The sequence below is a fragment of the Glossina fuscipes genome, unplaced genomic scaffold, assembly GCF_014805625.2.
Source record: "Glossina fuscipes isolate IAEA_lab_2018 unplaced genomic scaffold, Yale_Gfus_2 2, whole genome shotgun sequence".
NCBI classification, from domain to species: domain Eukaryota; kingdom Metazoa; phylum Arthropoda; class Insecta; order Diptera; family Glossinidae; genus Glossina; species Glossina fuscipes.
The window spans coordinates 8,737,086-8,756,228 of NW_023998416.1; the positions used below are offsets into that span (position 1 = coordinate 8,737,086).

The 19,143-nt window shown below is 32.9% G+C and overlaps 1 protein-coding gene across 3 annotated transcripts in view; it reads right to left on the minus strand.

Annotated features, from left to right (window-relative positions):
- LOC119634098 (nitric oxide synthase) overlaps positions 1–19,143 on the minus strand; it is an 87,420-nt gene that overhangs the window by 64,902 nt on the left and 3,375 nt on the right. For 2 of the 3 annotated variants that reach the window (XM_038028039.1, XM_038028038.1), the window contains exon 2: positions 1,779–2,626. In XM_038028039.1, the coding sequence (XP_037883967.1) occupies positions 1,779–2,525 (747 nt within the window). In that variant the 5' untranslated portion in view covers positions 2,526–2,626. Of the gene's footprint in view, positions 1–1,778; positions 2,627–2,730; positions 3,333–19,143 lie in introns of those variants that run through there. The other variant, XM_038028037.1, reaches the window with a different exon arrangement.

Below are 19,143 nucleotides of genomic sequence, written 5' to 3' on the forward strand. Positions count from 1 at the left end.
AACTTTTCTTGCTCTTCATTTTTTTTTTTTTTTTTTTTTGTTCTTTTTACAAACCACAAAACACTTAAATCATTCCACAATTGCAAACATTTTACTTAATTGTGGTAAACGTTCGTTCTATTTGCAAATATTTGTAGAGAATTCACTTGCATTGTATTCAAAAATTGTACCCACGCTACCGACTATCATTTTAAATATTTTCTTGTTGGACGACGTTCGGTTCGTTTACTTACTAATATTCTAGAGCATCTTTTGTAATTATTGGTAGTGGTTGATGATGAGTGCTCAAAACGAAGCAATTTATTAAGCGACAAATTTGGTTTAAAATCTATTTAAAAACTTTGAAAAATGCTTGAGCAGGTGCAGTGATAATGTCACTTCTAGCGATACAAAAATGAAACAACCAAAGATCTACAAGCAATACAAAGACTATTAGAAGAGGAAATGTGCCCGTGGAGGCCGCTTGCTCCAACCGCTGGTAAGGTTATCAACAAACTCAAGGATTTCGCAGCAATCGTCGATTAGTTGCAGGGTCCTTGTAGATAAGATAAAATCTTTCCAAACAGTTGCTGATTCTTGTAGCAAGACAACGCACCATGGATGCGACTTTAACTAGTTCTCAAAGCTGTAGCAAAAATTAAAGTAAAATTTTTTTCATAAAAAAGATGCTTATCTAATATGGCTCCAATGGCTCTAGTATGGCTCTTTCCGTTCATTTAAAAAAACCGCTTCGCTTTTATATCAAAAGGAAACGTTAAGCGGAACTCTTTCGTAGCGACCGATGAATTAAAAAGCCAAATGACTTGAAAATAATGTAAAGCGTACTCAAAGTAAAAATTCCCCTTACATTTTGAACATCTTCTGTTTCATACTTCAAAGGGCATACAACACCAGTCGACCTAATGAACCGCTTTTTTTTTTTTATTTATTTATTTCTTTTTTTGTATATTTTTCATTTCCGCGGTAGGGTGTTTTTGTTTCCGACATCAAGAAATTCGTAAGAAAGAGTGCATAAAACATATATATTCCTGATCAGGACCGTTGTTCGTCCGGCCATCTGCATATACACTCTATGCCCATCCGTCTTCATCTCCATCTCTCGAAACGGTCCCCCTGTGCGCCTGCCTCGCTGTCTGTCAATCTGCACACCGTTTTTAAAAGTTGTGCGGACGCAACAATTGAGATAAAAAGATGGCTCTGTGCCTTTACTTAATTAGCACATTTTTAGAAGGGCTTAGCTTCGTCTAAAGCTGTTCCTACGGTTAAGACCACCTTTGGCTATTCCAACTTCCACACTGTAGGCAAAATTCACACAAAGATTGATAAGGCAACCCAAAGCTGTGTCTTACAAAACATTTCAAAACTTTCATACATTGTTTGATGATGGTGCTGTAAGCTACCTAAGGTGAGTATAAGTTTCTCTTGTTTGTTTTTAAATGACTTAATGTAAACCTTAGTAAACTGTTTCTTTCCACATATCATATTATTATAAGTGTTTTTTATCTTATGAAATAATATATATTTCCTACTAAATTGCATTTCTACTTCTCAATACAACACGAACAAGAAGAAGAACAAAAAAGTTGAATGCAGGTACAAAAACGTTTAAAACATTAAATAATGAAATTTACTAAGAAACTTTTCTTTTCTTTAAAAAGTTTTATGCTAAGAAAACTTCGCCTATGTATAAATAATAAGAAAAAAAAATAAAAATAAAAAGAAGCAAAGAAAACAAAAAAAGTAGAAAAAGACTTTATTTAATATGCATACATACTCACCTCTTTCCCCTTGAAATGCAAAGTATCATAAACTTCCGGCCTGCCTTCGATATTCTTTAAACGTACTGGCTTGCGCATCAATATGCTGCGACCTTCGTCATCAACATGTATAAAGCTACCGGCACGTGCTCGAAAATCTGTTGACATTCTGCGTTGTTGATTTTTTGGCGAAGGTGAGAGATCACGCGTTCTGGTAACGGAATTCTTTACACCGGAAACGCTGCTATTACTGCCATTGATGTCAATTTCTGCAATAAGATTTGCGGTACGATTCGATACGTTACGTTCACGACCCGGCGAAGTTCGTACATTTTCCCCGGAGCTAATTGAACCGCGTGCCGAAACACTCTGACGTTTTGAATGCGATTTAACAGATGTGCCGCTAATCGCATTAGTTGCAGCATTGCCACTAGTGTAACTATTATTCGAGATTTCACCTTTATCCGCTTGATCTTCGTGTTGATATGCATGTGCATGTGCATTCGATGAAATCGTCTTTGATGTCGTTATTCTCGTAGACGTTGTCGTATTAAGCACTTTACTGCTTTTATTATATTCATTATGAATGTCTGCCTGTTGCTGCTGCAACAGGTCCGTATCGGTTATCGTAATAGTAGCAGTGTTGGTTGGTGGTGAATGAGAAGTGGATGATTGTTGTTCTTTGTTTGATTGTTTTTGTTGTGATAAAGGACTACGTTTTATGGCCACCAAACGTATGTTTTCCAATATTGAAGTGAAATGTGACATTTTGTTTGCTTTTTAACATTTGCTATGTAAATAAATTTTCATCATCGTTTTTTACACGTTGCTCTCTTTATTGCACGTAAAATGATATATAGGCGGATAATCTAAGGAATGCATATACATTGAATTTTGCATCTTGTTATACTTATATCATTCATTCTACAGTAAGGTATAGGAGGGATATCTATTGTATCGGATCTATCGTTACCTTTCATTTCTTTAAATTAGATCCGGTTCATTCTTATACGCTGAACAAATTGAAAAATTTTAATTTACATTCAGGTCAGGTTCAGTTTTGATAGACACTAACTTGGCTTGTTGTCAATAAAAATATTATTACGAAAATCATACAATTAAAGATATGAGTTTTTACAGAAACTAGTCGATTTTCTAAGAAACCAAATCCTAAGCGAATGGGAAATGCAAGAATACATTCAACAGTTAGCAAAACATTTAGTTGAAAAAGGGATTAACACAAGAATTTCCCGATCAAGTTAGGTCCTCATAATTTTCTAATAAAACGGTATATAAGCAGAATAATTGCAGTAAGCAAAGTCAGTCGAGGTTTACACGCTTCGTGAGGCATAGAGACCACGTTTCTCTTCTTTCATTTATGTTTTTTTGGAAATTCTCATGCAATTTCCTAAATCGAACAGGGACCGTTTTCTATTAATACTGCGTATATCAAGCTATTTGGCTGAACGCTCGCTTATTTTCCGCTTACGTCTATAGTGGAGTGCGTTAGCGATGGTCTTTAGATACCTTGACGATCGCTTAAATGCCTTTAAGAGAAAATGGCCGAATTCATCTGCTAAGGACAGTGGACGAGTACAATCGTTAATAGAAGGATTTGAATAATTTTTAGTTCTTTCAATACATAGCACTTAGCTACATATATTGGCCTATGGATTTATACTATTGCTAATAATGTAAAACAATTGTATAAATTGAAAAATGACATAGAAATATTTTATAATTATATATAAAATAATTAATTCAAAACGATAATGACCTAGGAGAAATTTGAGATTGAAATTATTTTTAAAATAATCTGAGCCGAAAGCATATTTGAAATATTTAAAAATAAATTTTAAAACTTTTGACCTCACATCGTACACCCGTAAGCTGTTATTAAATATATTCACTGCTGCTTCTTAATCAAAACCAATCAAGTAATCTTTCCATAAAATGCTTTTATAAAATATTAAAAAATTTTCATAGTGCAATGAAAAAAAAAAATCATAATTATAAATGACATATATGTAGTAATTAAAAATGACTTAAATTACTTGACTTTAAATTGATTAATTTTTTGCCTATAAACGACAACGCAATACATATGTAGTAGTAACACCCTCGTAAAAACATGGTATTTATCACAATAATTGCCTTTGATTATGCAGAGACAATCGTGTTAATGTATGCTACTGTGAATACTGTTTGCTTAATTACTATTTAATACGTATTTCCATCTGAGAGTGAATACGCATATACGCATACCTTACTCACGCCGAATATCCTCTTACCACTGCCAACCTATTAAACTTCATGTATGCTGTGAAATAAACCATTATTTACAAGAGAAGCGTTTATATGCATTTGTATATCATTTAAAATTTAATTATGAGAATCTTAGCGAAATAGCGCGAAATAATGCGGAATAGTAAGACTTAATCAAGCTGTTAGTGACTTAATGAAATCCTTTAGGCAACAATTATATATGAAATCTAATAAGAGTTACGCTAATTAGAGAAACTGAACTGAACTGAACTTTTATACGAACAAAACCTATCATAAATTAGTTTAATAAAGAATAGAATAAATTACAGGGAGTCTATCATACGAGCGTTTACCGTTTTCACTTTCATATAAATAGGAAATTATATTAAAATAAAAACTTGCAAAAAAAAATTTTTTATTTAAGTGAAAACTTGCTAATTGCAATCACGCCAACGTCTACATATATTGCAATAAGAAAGCTATTAAAACGAATGTGTAAAGCTTTAAGATATTATTATCGGCTTAATGTCCGACACTCGTTTGTTTGGTTTTTTTTTTTTTTGCTTAGTAAATACCTTAGAAAATACCTTAAATAAAATTTATAATATATAACAAATAAAATCCGCCATTAAATACCCAAACAGTTATTCATAGAACGTCTTTCAAAACTAATGCGTTATATGGGTCGTAATAGTGATCCGATCCGAACCATCTTCAATAGCATTCTTTCTTGGACCAAAATACGTTAGTGAACCATGCTTCATCAAAATATCTCAAAATCGCAGATGGACAGACGGACATACAAGCTTAGATTGATTCAGAACCGATCGGTATAATAAAAAATGATGGGTCTATCTCAAATCGTTTCGGCGGCTGCATGCATCCCCTGAAAGTTAATGTACCCTAGTGTCACAGTTGACGTAGGGTATAAAAATTTAGCCGCAAAAATTTAATAAATAAAGTGTACAAAATCTTTTGAAATAATGTTCTGCTTCGGTTTTAAATTCTTTCTTTACACTTTAACTAGATTAAACTCCACCCACAATCCGAATTCAATTAGTTAAATCTCGAAATTTAGAAATCTAACGCTTGGTATGACTTATATAATCCCGCTTAGTTATTATTTAAGTATATATACGCTGTAGTAGGTATGTAATAATATTTGTGGTATATGTATAATATCGCAGAAGATATAAACGGTCAAGTCTGCTATAATGCGGTATTTTTATGACAACATTTCTATAAAATGCGTAGTAAATATTGAGACAGTGGTCCTACAACGCATCTCCCCATTACCCTTTTTCGTACAAGAATAAGAATAAATTGTAAGAACTTCGCTGCCTCGAGATGTTTATCTGCAACTGGACTTATTCGTTTTATTATATTTTTACAGTTATTCTTAGTTCCAAACTATTGCTTTCTATTAATTTATTACTTATTTACGAATATCTATACGACACCTTACGAATTCATTTTTTTTGTATTAATTCCAAGTTTCCCGTGATGTAGTTTCCATAAAATAGAATCAAGTCTGAATTTCATATAAAGCGATACGAATACATCGCAGGGAAATTTGTTGAAAAAGATTGAATTAAACTGAAAAGAAGACGAGATTCCTTCTAGAGTGAGTATTACTTTTATCATATCATCTAACAATTTTTGTATAAAGTAACTTAATTGATTTTGTAAGAGTACGTTTTATATTACGTGGACAACATTAAGGTTTAATTTACCAACTTTTACATCATTTTATTATATAATAAAAATATTAATTTTTTACTTAAGCCAGTAACGCATACGTAGTGGATTATATAAAGGTAACCTTCACGTTATGTAGACAAAACCTTCCAGTTGTAAGTCTGTTAGTCTGTGAATTGATTTAGTGGAAAGATATCAATTAAATAGTCTCCGCGATAGCATATACAATGGGTGCGAGAGCGCATTTTAAGAACGCATCCTCTGAAGCAGTTACAAAAAAAAATTTTTGTTAACTGTAAAGGGCCATGTAGGATTTAAGCTCTTCTTGACCTGAAGTTTGCCTTCTCTATCTCAATGCACGAGTTATGTGTTAAGTGCTTCTGCAGATATTAGAGAGTTTTCTTTGAAAATGAATAATAATGACTTCACTTGTTTAAAATAAATTCTTTCATAGCTCGTCAAAGGCAACCACGTTGCTTAGTTTTGGATTTGGGAAAAGCCAGAGGGTTTTGCAGAAAAATCAATAATACACTGCCATGCATGGGAGGTGATCGCCTTATATGGGAGGTGATCGAAAAACTAGTTAGATCCGAACCATTTTCAATAGCGTTCGTCCTGTTGCCAAAACACACCAATGTACGAAATTGCATAAGAATACCTCAAAAAATTTGCAGACCAAATATGAATAGACATAGCAGCTCAGAAAAAGAAGAATCATTTTATCAGAAGAAGAAGAAGGATCATTTTCTAATTTGGCCAATATATTGAAGACTGCGTCTATATCAGGCCCTCCTGCGTGTTACTTACGTTCGCATAAACACTTGTACCCAAGTGATGTAAGGTATAAAACTGAGATGAACACAGCTATTTACGATACCCACCGCTTAAGTCAAGTTTTTTTTTTTGCGCCCACACTATAACAGATGTTAGATGCAAAAATAATTAATTATCTCTAAAAAGAGAGTTGAAAAGTGCTTTATTTCATTTACATATGCATCGCTAGTTAGACAAGTTTTCCGCGTACGTGAAAGAATATGAATTTCTTGCCGAAAGTATTACCGCTTCTATCCCATCCACGCAATTCCTGCATATTGGCATTAGAAAGGGAGCACTACTTAGACAAAGACTAAGTCGTCGTTTGAAGCAGATGCTAATCAGAAGAAACAACATGTGATGAGTAGGAAGCCCGCACTTACTTTTTAGATGCAATTAAAGAGAATGCAAAAGAGAAGAAAGAAATTTGCTGACCTACAATACCACATCTCGTTGCAAAGCAAAACAAAATATCTCAAGTTTATCTTACATGTATGTTGACACAGCTGCCAATGAGCTTCTTTTTCCCTCCTTTTTCTTGTGTTTAACGAACCGCTATATTTATCATACGACTATGAGATTTATAATTTTAAATGTATTGATTTATGGCAGAGAAGTTAAGGGTGTCGTGTGCAAAAAGCTTTTTTTAACGTAAAATAAGGAAAATTTCTGCAATTTTCATATATTTCCAATAAGTGATCGCAATAAATCTTTGAAAAATTTTCGCGTAAGAAAAATTTCTCTTTTAGAAATAATAGTTCAACTAATACTAATACTACTGTTATGCAACATCACAATTTCATATGATATATACGTAATTGTCACAACAACCTATCATAAAAAACTTTCTGTGGTATTTATTTCGACGGCAATAAAAAAAAGAAGAAGAAAAAAAAAACACTTAATTAACTTAAAAGATTATTATAACTTTTAAATTAAGCTTTAAACAAGTTTTTATTGTACTTTTGCATAATAGACGATAGTAAAGCAGACGAACTTTTTGTGGTACTTCTTTGTGTCTAAATATATGCCTCTGTGTAAACATTTAGTGAACAATGCTAAAAATGAACGACATGTTTCGATGCTTCTTGTATTGTTTTGTAAATAAAATTCATTCATAATAAAACGCGTAAGACAAGCTGGAAAGAACGAATTTCGAATACCCACCGAAGAGAAATCTGCGCAATTTTCAATTTGATCGTTGCGATTACTACGACATGGTAGCAAAGTATCATTACTAAGGTTAGTATTTAAAGTTAGTTATTAAAGATAGTATCACGTAAAAATGGACGCACTACCGAAGAGGATGTTCACTGAAAACAACGTCAAATATATATAACTTTGTAAGTTCACAAAAAAATAATTAAAAGATTAATTAATTTTGGCAAATGAAGGATTTTCAAATATTCTTGGGAGCACACTCTTTCCTCCTTCCTAGCTTACTTCAAAGTTGCAAATTATTTGCATAGAATTCATCGAGCATTAGACGATTTCCTCGAGATATCGACATAAGAAAGAATAATATAAAGTTTTTTTTTTTTTTTCTTAAGAAACGCTCGAATATTGACCACAGTACGAAAATATACTTCAGCGAAAAAACCCTGCGATGCCAGCAAAGAATCTTGCTTTGATCCTGCATTTAAAATTGCAAAGGGAATCGGAGGAACCAACTTTGTATTGAACTTAACAAATAGGATTGAAGAAAAACTCGTTTCAATTTTGGAGACAAGCTTGTCGGATATATAGGTGTATAGGTGCTACAGCAGCCCCCGTAGAATATGCGTTCAGTACACTTATCTGCTATAATTTATGAGTAGTGAACAAAAGTACAAATTTTTTGTTCCTGTTTCTCCTTCGACCGGTTTGGGCCATTTTCAATACCAACTTATGTGCAAAGATCTTCAATATTTCTGCAAAATTTAAAGTCAATAGCTTCATTTAAGCGGACAAGAGAACGTTTACAATAGACGGACATATTTAAATTGATTTAGAATTTGATACTGATCAAGAAAATATATACTTTGTGATGTCTTTGACGGTTTGTTCTGTGCGTTGCAAGCATTTCGACGAAGTGAATATACTCTTCATCTTTTGGTGACGGGTATAAAAACAAAGCAAAGGAAAAAAAAATTCATTGCGTGCTCACAGCATTATTGCCATAGCTGTAATAAAGTAAAATAGAAAAAAAATAGAAAATCCTAAACGATTTTTTAAGAAACCAATGTCTCAAGAAAAGGGATTAACACAAAAATGTCGCGGTGAAATTAGATACGCGTAACTTTCTTGTAAAAGGGTATATAAGCAGAATATTTGCATAAGGCAAAATTAAAGGAAGAGACAGAGTCCCATCTGGGAAAACATCTCTCTCTCTCTCTCGCTCTCTCTCGCTCTCTCTCTCTCTCTCTCTCCCTCTCTCTCTCTCTCTCTCTCTCTCTTTCTCTTTCTCTCTCTCTCTCTTCTTCTAATACGCATTTTTGGGTGTGGAATGTTCCAATTGAAGTCTGAAACGCACAAATTCTCGAAAATGAAAAATACGTAAGCAATTATTTATAATTGCCTGAGCCGTCTAAGATTTATTCAAAAAAAATAATCCCATTGCAACATATTTAAGAAAAGCTTCATAAGTATGTTAACTTTAAAAGAAGAAGACTACTGAACTGATCTCAGCTTGTATTCAAAATAAAGAATTCATAGGCATTTACTTGTGTGTCCACATCGGCAATAGGTTCCCATCTCAAATAGCGGCTTTACGTTTGCGTTTAGTGTAAACTGCTTAGGTTAAAGTAAACATGACATTCCCTCTAAAGCAGAACAGTGTTGTATTTACAATTATTCAAGATTCATCTCATTCACTCTATTACTCTTACTCTATTTTCCTCTTCAACCGTTGCTAAACGTACAGGCGCTCCACTAGCTAAGGTAAAGAGAGAGATCATCTAAATACTCGTATGCTTTGAGACTTTAACTTAAAACACAAGTCCACTTATATTATTTAATTTGTGGGAACAACCGGGAACCTTAATAAATAAAATTGAGCTCTCTAAGTTATATTGTCGATTCGTACGCTGAATAGAAACGATGAAAGTTTATAGTACATAGCAGTAAGCCAACTTAAAGGTCTCGCCATACGTCATGCTGCATTGTTTCGTCCGACATTCGATTTGAAATTCTTTCTATTCTTCCATTGCGGAATTTATATATTATAACGTAATAGTTATTACACCTTACAGGTTTAACATTGTATCTAAGAGCGAATCGTGCGTATGTTTGTATTTAATCTACGCTAAACGTTGACATTCTTACGAGGATTCATCGAAACAATATATACCATGGACTTGCATACTTTCATGATTATAAAGAAAAATAAAAACCGTTATTAACAAAGAAGCAGAAAATTAAGAAAAGACACAAAAGCAACGAAATGCTTAAGAAGTGAAAATAAACTTTTCAACATGAAAAGCACTCACGTATTGTCTCCATAAACAATCAACAACCATCAGACAACTTGTCTGTTTTGTTAGATAGACATCCTCAATAAATATTTAAGTTAACAAAGAAGCAAAACAAAGAAATCTTTTATATTCTGAATGAACATTCAACCTTTCTTTTGCTCATCTAGCTGTCCGCTTGCAATGCTTTAATGCTTTTTCCTAAGAGCCCCTGTAGTTGACACTAGTATGTGGCTGGGATTATTTACTAATTATCTAATGAATGAAATAAATATACCAAAGAAAATGGAAATGCACATAGCTTGGATATTATTTGAAATTAACATAGAAAGAGCATAAAATATGATCCAGTCTAATTAAAAAGTATCAAGAATTAGTTGAAAAGAGCCTTCACTAAGTAATTAGTACGTTTTTTTTTTCTATATATATATATATATATCTGCAGCCTTAGCTGATGCTTGCGACTAACTTCAATGCTATGCGAAAAACAAATACAATTTAACATAAAAGTTTGTGCAATTCCTCCCGCCTCCTTCCGGCCTCTCTATCCCCATTTAATGGATAACAATTTTGAACACAGATCTCTATTCTTTTTTTTTTTTTTTTTGGAATTTGCCTTTCATTTGCTAGTATATCATATTTCATTACATTAGGTTAGCTTGCGTCACATATTATTTACTAATGAGCTTAACTCACCATGATTAGTACCTCTTTAGTCAAAGGTAAAACGAAATTATAAAAATTATTTAAGAAATTTGCATTGAAGTAATGAAAAAAGCCCGCCTTTTACTTCGAGGGAAATCATAAAAATAAATAAACAAAGCGACATGAACCGTGCTTAGCTGACAAAGAGTTCTTAAAATTATTACAAAATGTCTTCTTTCAAAACGTCTTTTCGGAACGATAAGTCAGAACGTGCTTCGTATTTTTCACATGGAAACGATCCCAACATTGATCGCAAAGGAAAACTTCTAAATTCATGCCGAAAAGGAAAAGAGTTTCGAAATAGATGATGACACGCTACATAAGCAAAAAAAAAAAAAAAAAAAAAAAAGACGATCTTAGCTTCATTTGCAGACTTAGTCCGCACAGTTTTTGGTCGATATTTGTCAAAAATATGAAGTCATTTATGATATCCACTCCTTTAGAGGCAAGCCACACTGCACTGCTAGTAATTCGTGAGAATTTTAAAGTTGAAAATTATTTAATATAGGAAGAGTCCCCACAGTTAAGCCAGAGTTTATGTTGATTATATAAAAGTGATAGAAAATCAAGAATAAAAAGTAAATGAAACTAACTCGGACAAAGAGTCGCATAAAGCACTCTCGTCGTCACCCAATTTTTTACTAAACTAAAACTAAACTAAATTTTCATACTTCGCACCCATAGTTTTGCGATCATAAAAATGTTCACAACAGACATTACGCAGAAGGGCACACGAACATGCTTAAATTGTTTCAGAATTTGATGCTGATCAAGAATATATATATATACTTTCTGGGAGGTCTAAAGCTTGCTTAGGGTCGCTGACAAACTGAATCATCCAGCCATCTTTCTGGGATGGGTATAAAAACAAAGACGGAGCGTATGAGCGGACAATAAAAAAAGTCAAAGAAGTCAATCTAAGAGAAAAATATAAAATCTTTCGATATAAGAAGTTCACGCGAACAGATTGGCGATGAGAATCAAAGTTGTTCGGGTAATAAGAAATAAACCTATAACTGCTACGAAAGTGGTGCGAAGGGTAGAAGCGCAGACAGAGCTTGAGGATGGTTCTAGGCGAGGAAAGTAAACGTAACCATCAACAAAAACTTTGCCCTTTGACTGATCTCTTATTTCTGGTGACTTTACCTTGGAGTTTGCAAGGAAAAACCTAACAATTTGGTCCGAAATTTATTGATTATGATCCTCTGAAACATCTAACCCAAAGTACTAAAAATACTCGATTCGCCCGTGTGCTTTACAAAACCTTAATTTAAGTGAATTTAGAAAATGCAATAAACATCATCAGGACATTTGTTCAGGACTGACACAACAAACACTTCATCATTCTTCGCGTAGGTCTTTCATCCATACAAGTAAATGTCACGTATATGTGCTTAGATTCTCGAAGGAGTTTCGAAATATTTTAAAGACATAAAAGTGTTTGATTTGAGACTAAGATTTGCATATGAAAAAGTTTCTTATTGTTTAAGTTAAGTGTGCGCAGTGAATGAGCATATTTTGTAAAGTGACTATTTTTGCTAAGGCAGCACATTTTTTGTCCTTTCCTTTCATTTGTTTTTCTTTTCCGTTTTTTTTTTTTTTTTTTTTACTAAAAATAAATTGAATGCATACATATGTTGTTCTAAGCAGGTGTTTACACGATGCTAGTGTTGTTAAAATCTCAACAAAAAGTTTACAATAGTTTCACTTTATATGTGTATGCAAAGGTGTTTTTATATATCCACAACTGGGAATACATAAAATTTGCCAAAATGTCTGCGATCCAGTAGAAGCAGGCGCTATAAGTTTTGATAGGCGTGAAAAGTAAACAGTTTTCTGTTCATTCGTCGGCCGTTTTGCGTTTAGTTGTCGTAGTAATTTCTCCCGGACCAAGTTCAAATTATGGATTTAAAGCTTGAAACTAAACCACTTCATCTAGATGATGTGTAAGTTGACGAATTTATTAAAGTTAGAAATTTGTTCTGAAAAATTGCGGCATGCCATGCTGCGATACTTGATCTTACGTTACGTTGCGTTACTTTAAGTTGCATTACATTGCTTATACTAATGCAAGAAAGTAAAATCTTATCTATTTATTTTTATGAGAGAGAAAAGGCATCATAAGGAAAAAGCCTTCGATCGCAACAGACAGTGCTAGGTCTCAAAGTGTTCGCTATAAGCCATATATGAAGTTCTTCTCGTCTTTTTTCTTTTTTTTTTTTTTTTTTTTTGCTTTTTCTACTGTAACTAAATAAAATGACTAACTGACTGCTTGCTTGCCTGACTTAGTTGCTTATCCACCAGAAAGGGTCGGCAAAATGTTTATTTTATTGCTATTTTGGTTATATTTTCTCTTATTTTTATTTTTTTGTTTTTTTTTTTTAATAGCCCAGAGTGTTATTGTTGCACGCTCTCACACTCTTCTCTGAGTTTTTTATTTACTCAATGATGTCAAAGTTTACGTTTACGTTACTAATGCCGGCCACAGCTGCAAGGGATTTCTTCTGCTTGTTTGTTTGTTTGTTTTGCAAATGCTCAAAACCCATTTGATTGTTAGTTAAATTTTATTTCTTTCTTTTTTTTTTTTTTTTTGTTTACTTTTGTTTTTGCATTTTTTTACTTATTACTACAATTTGGCCTTAACTATATCCTCCTTGTGTGTCACCATTTAACGAAATTATTTAACAAATTTGAACAAGTTTGCAAACTGTCTTCTTGTCATCTTGAGCGCAAAGGATAAAAAAAAACATTACATGTTGCGATCCTCTCCAACTTTTTTATTCACTTTCCTGCATAAATTTACTTTGAGGCAAATTGTTAGCTCAATTTCATTAACTATTTTTCGAAATATTTTCAAATTTCTACTTAAAAATGATGTTCACATCTAATGAATATAAAGACGATTCCACTAAGTGAATTTCTAACCGTTTATAGAGAAAACAATTTCGCTTTAAATTCAAAATTCTTTAATACACTAATTACCTTACGCGCACGGTACTACAGGTGTAAAGAGTTTTTGAAATTGTTTCAGTTTATTGACACAAGTGTGTTACACACCGGTTCGTTCGTTGAACTTCCTTAGAAACTATTTTAATCACTTGGAAAGAAATGTTTTTTTTTTTGAGACGACCTTTAGCGCATCCCTACAAATCCTTAATTTTTCTTATTGAAAACGCATAGTTCAGCTTTCCGAAAATGGACAAGGTATTGATTTAATCAGCCCAAAATAGTTCGCTGATCAAGAAAATACGTTTAATTCCTTTTTACACGATATATGCATGCGTTCCTTAGAAAACCGTGAAAAAAAAAATTTGTAAAAAAATATATACGACATAGAGTAAAATTGTGGGTATTTTTCACGACTTTAAAAAATAGTGTAAGAAAAAACTTTAAATATTTTTCCAACAAACCGTGCAAAAAAAAATAATATCAGAACACCAGTTATATAAAACAATTTTATTATAAAAAAAAAACTAAGATTAGTGTGCATAATTGAGTCGATAAGTGCAACATATGAAAGTTGAAATTAGGGATAGAAATCAATTTCGCGATAGCGACACTTAATAAGGAGCGGTCAGGTTTATTAATGATTAGACCATCAACAAATAAGCATCAGTTTTAAAAACTCTATTGCAATTATTTCTTGCATCTTACAAACTGAACGCTCTAGGACCAAATAATATAATCAAGTGATCATAAAATTTGTATACTCCACGGAGTAGACTAAGTCAAATAAGAATTTAAAAAGAAATCAAATCGTGTTAGAGCAAAACACTCATGTAAAAAAGTGTATTTGTTCGTATTGGTGAATATTGATGTTATTTCAAGTACGGATAAAAAAAGACCATGTAAAAAAAGAGTTGCGTGTAAGTCCTTTAGGAGAGCTATGTTCCCTTTTCTAAGTGATGCAAACGCAAGGACGCTTGTCTCATATCCCAGTTTTTCGATTGCATACATTAACATTTCCGTGTGTCACGATGAAGATTCGCTAACTTATTAACGGCACACATTATGACGAGAATAAAATATCTTAAATTTCGCAACTTTAGGTCTTTGTAACATTCTTTCAGTCTTCCTCATGTTGTAAAATTAAAATAAATTGAAGTAAGAAGGTAAGGTTCTAACGAAAAGAATTCCTAAGTTTTTGCACGCACCACCTGAAGATGCTTTTGCTTATATCAATTTACAGTTAAATTATTGGTAACTCACACACGCCTTCACTTAAAAGCAGTAACATTTTTTGGCAGCTAAAGTATACACGAAACACTGCAAAGACGTGTCAATTATTAACTAAACGTAGGAGTAATAAGAAGAAATTTATATTCACCTTATTGTGAGGTTATGATGATATGTTCCAACAGCAAAATATGTTATTTGATTCGGGCGTGGCAAGTGGTCGAAAGGAACGATTTCAAGAATAGGCGGTTCATGACTGCATTTTGTAGCAAAATCTTTTACAAAATGTTAGCTGGATTTTCTGCGAAATGCATCCCACAATTGTTCGAAAGAAAAAAGATTTAAAAACTGCTTAGGATTTGACGGCTAATAATACTTAGGTAAGGCCAGCAAAACGTTTTCTGACACTGAATGGCTTTTTAAAGACTTGAATTGAAGTTTTTGACGTTCAAAGGTGTATCAGTTATATAATACTTATGTCAAAAGTACTATTACGAAAATCCTATATTTCCGAGAGCTAGTTTACATGAAAGCTCACCCATTTTCGAAGAAACCAAATTCCAACGGTGTCGGAAAGCTTAGCGACATTTCGCAACACATATCACAGGTAAAAAGAGATTAGCTTGGAAATGCCACAATGAAATTTGGCACTGGTGACTTGCTTGTAAAAGAATATGTAAGCAAAACATTTGCGAAAGACAAAGTCAGTCGGGTCACAATAATTCAATCGTAATATACGATCGAAAACCTGAAGCGATCCGAACCATTTTGAATAGCATGTGGCGCTGGACAGATAAAGACACAAACTTAGAATGATTTTCTGAATCGATCGATATAATAAAAGTTGAGTCTTTCTTAAACTCTTCTGGGTGTTACGTATGTCCGCACAAAACGCGTTGAATAGAAACATAAAATCGTGAAGGACAGTTGCAGTACAGATTCTCTTGTCCGTCCGTATTAATTCAATTTTCAAGATCTAAAACTAACCAAAACATTGGCGACAATGAATACAAATTGAAAAATGTCAAGAGAAAAAATTAAGTAAATTTAATAGTTTCTACGATTTACACCAACCCATGCGAATATTTGTTTAGTTGTGATTATTAAAAAGTAATTATAATATCAATCAGAAATTTGTTACTAAATTATCTTAAGGTAGGCCTTATGTTTGCACATTAATGCACATTCATGTCTTATTAACGCAATTTCTGAGAAATGCTTTTCCATTTAATTATCAATACGAGGAATTTAGCAATAAGTTTAGGTTGCACTGAAGGAAATTATTCGAATAATTTAACGTTCAAATGCACTTCAATTTACATGCATTAGGAGCAATTAACAAAACACTATACATTTCTCATATATTTTAAAGGCTTAAATGCATTGAAACTTTTCGTTTTCTCCTTTTTTCAGTATTTAAACTGCCTTGAGGGGAGCACAAGAATTCCGATCTGTGTATTTTCTATTTTTATACCATCATTATGCATATACCACACACCTTGTCCTTCGGTGATGGGTATAAAAACTGCTGGCTTAAATGGACTCAAGCGATTTAAACGAAATAGTTTTACGATATTTTATGTGCGTACGTATGTGATCACAAAATTATAAATTAACATGACTATCAAGGTATCAATTACTTCTGCCTACGCAATCCGAGGTCCTTCAGAATATATCGCTATCCCCTAAAGTTTTTGTAAACATTTTAATATAGAGTCGATTTTACCAAAGCAAATGAGCCACGGAGATGAAGCATTGCTTTCGCGAGTAAAAGCCGTTGCTTGTTTCTTTGCTTTTCTAATTTAAATAAATGCTTGACGAAGAAAATGCCAGGAGGAAGAAACCGGAAACGGTAATTTCCAAAGGACCTTAATCTCGACAACTCAACGAGACAAGGAACATAATACTATTCGGGCGGGACTCATCGCTTTCAATGCAGTTAGTTTCAACGACCAACAATCACTTTATCCTATTTTTTACTTACATGGCCACAAAAATCATACGAATTCTTTCTAATTGAAGCTGCCGCAATATCGAGCTAATTAGAATTGGATAATCGGATAATATATAAAAAGTTCAAAGGGGTATTACCACTTACACGCATTCTCACTTATGTTCGCTAATTGAGTATTTTACGCACTTTTATTCAAACTCAGATTAACACGGTCATAACACAATGTTATGTACCTATATAATTAAACTCTGTTTTCTCTTAGCACTGTATAAGTCTACAGTAAAAGTCTACATCCCACGTCTTAGATAGTATAAGTCTACATCCGTTGTAAATTTAAATTTTATTGCTTGTGCATAAGCGCAATATTGCACACTGTTGCACATTAGCATTTACGCTTGCATCACAAATTATTATTGAATTTGATGCCGTTGTATCTTATTAGTGATTTTCAATTAAGTTATATTTTAATTTATATTCCACGATCTGTATCTGTACTGTAACTTAGTTAAATAAATAAATAAAAACAACTAAAAAAACAATTAGGCACATATGAAATATGTAACGTATTCCGTACATAAACTATTTTCTCATTAAATAATAATCATATTGAATGTATCTATCAGAATAGGACTTCTCGAGAAGTTGTCTTAAGCAAACCTTACAAATACAATTGAAAACAAAATGTTTCTAAATAAAAATTCTTCGCAAACTGTCTGCGAAACATTGAAGCAAAGTTTGTACAACAAAACCATAAATACATGTTCGCCTTCGGCGATGCATTCGATTTGTTTGCATTTCTTAAATAATGACTTAACTTATATGCATACATAATTTAAGATAATTTACACATTTTTAGTATTTTAAGTTTTACAACTTCTAGCACAAATTTTATGCGATAGTTTATAAACTTCCAAGGCATATTATTTACAACATGGAATTGATTTAGACTAACTTCGTAAGCACAATATGTGAAAATATTCCTATTGACGTTTGGGTTTACATTCTAGTTTGATATTTTATACACAGTGCAGAAATCTCATAAACTCGAATAATTCATCTGTTGATGCCACATGTACACCTACTTCTATCAAAAGCGATCAGTTTGATCCCCCACTTTTATCGACTGACCACAGTCGCAAATATGAAGGTAGGAAATGGAAGTTTAGCATAAACATTCATTGATCGCTAAAGTACTAAAAGTAATGTGGAATAAAAAGATAATTTTTCCATATGTTTATCTATAACTTTTGTTTATGTGAAGATATGTCGGAAAAGTTGCTAGCTAAATTGCTTGCTAGTCAAATTCAGTTGCATGTTTGACCCAAAAACGATCTCCATCGATTTGACAATACGCCCACATTTAACAGTGATATTTTAATTCAAATTTATTTGCAATTGGGTGGAAAAAATGCTTATGTAAGTTAGAATACATGGGAAATCAATTAGAAATAAGTTGGAATTAAAATTTTTTTGCCCCTTGGGGCCGTATTAACACTAGACCTACCGACTAAGGGTAGTTCGACGCATTTTAATTTTCGAATTAAAACAAAAACTGTTGTAAAGAAAATTTGTTCCAAAAAATTTGTTACATGAAAACACCTTTAAACACCTGCAAGCGCCGTCTCTCTACCTAAGTTAGTTTTCAAGATGCCGGTGACGTGTTCGTATATCTACCAGAAGGAATCATATTGATCCCCTTTCTTGGTCGACTTGCGACAGTCGCAAAAATGAAAGTAGGAAACTGAAGTTTGGCTCAAACATTTACTGATCGATTAAAAAATCAAGGCCAACAATATGGTTACGATCTGCTCAAATGCCCGCCCACTATAAATAAAAAACTAAAAAAAACCTCGAAAAAAACAGTAATTTTTTTCATGGAATATATTGCAGTGCCTAAATGTTCGTCAAATCCACTAGGCATGTTTGATCCAGAAATTGTCTCGATCAGTTCACTAACACGCTCACAGTTTGCGATAAAATTGGAATTCGAATTTATTGTAAGACATATTAACATTTTTTTTACACAATTGCAGAACAATTATAAGTAAATTGGAATAATAATGTGGATTGCAGGTTCTCAGAAATGTCCTCACCGGGACCGAAAGTTATAAACAAAAATATGAGAAAGAGGTCAGCATTTTTTCAAGATTGCTTCAGTTTCCCCCTTATTACGGACATGAATAGAGACAGATCCCAATTGTAACCTCACAGTCTTAATCGATCAGGTCTATGCCGAACTTCCTATCAGGGAAAGGCCGCGGTTCCTACCTTATTTTTCACGACTGTGACAAATCGACGAAAATGGAGAAATGACTCCTTTGGGTCA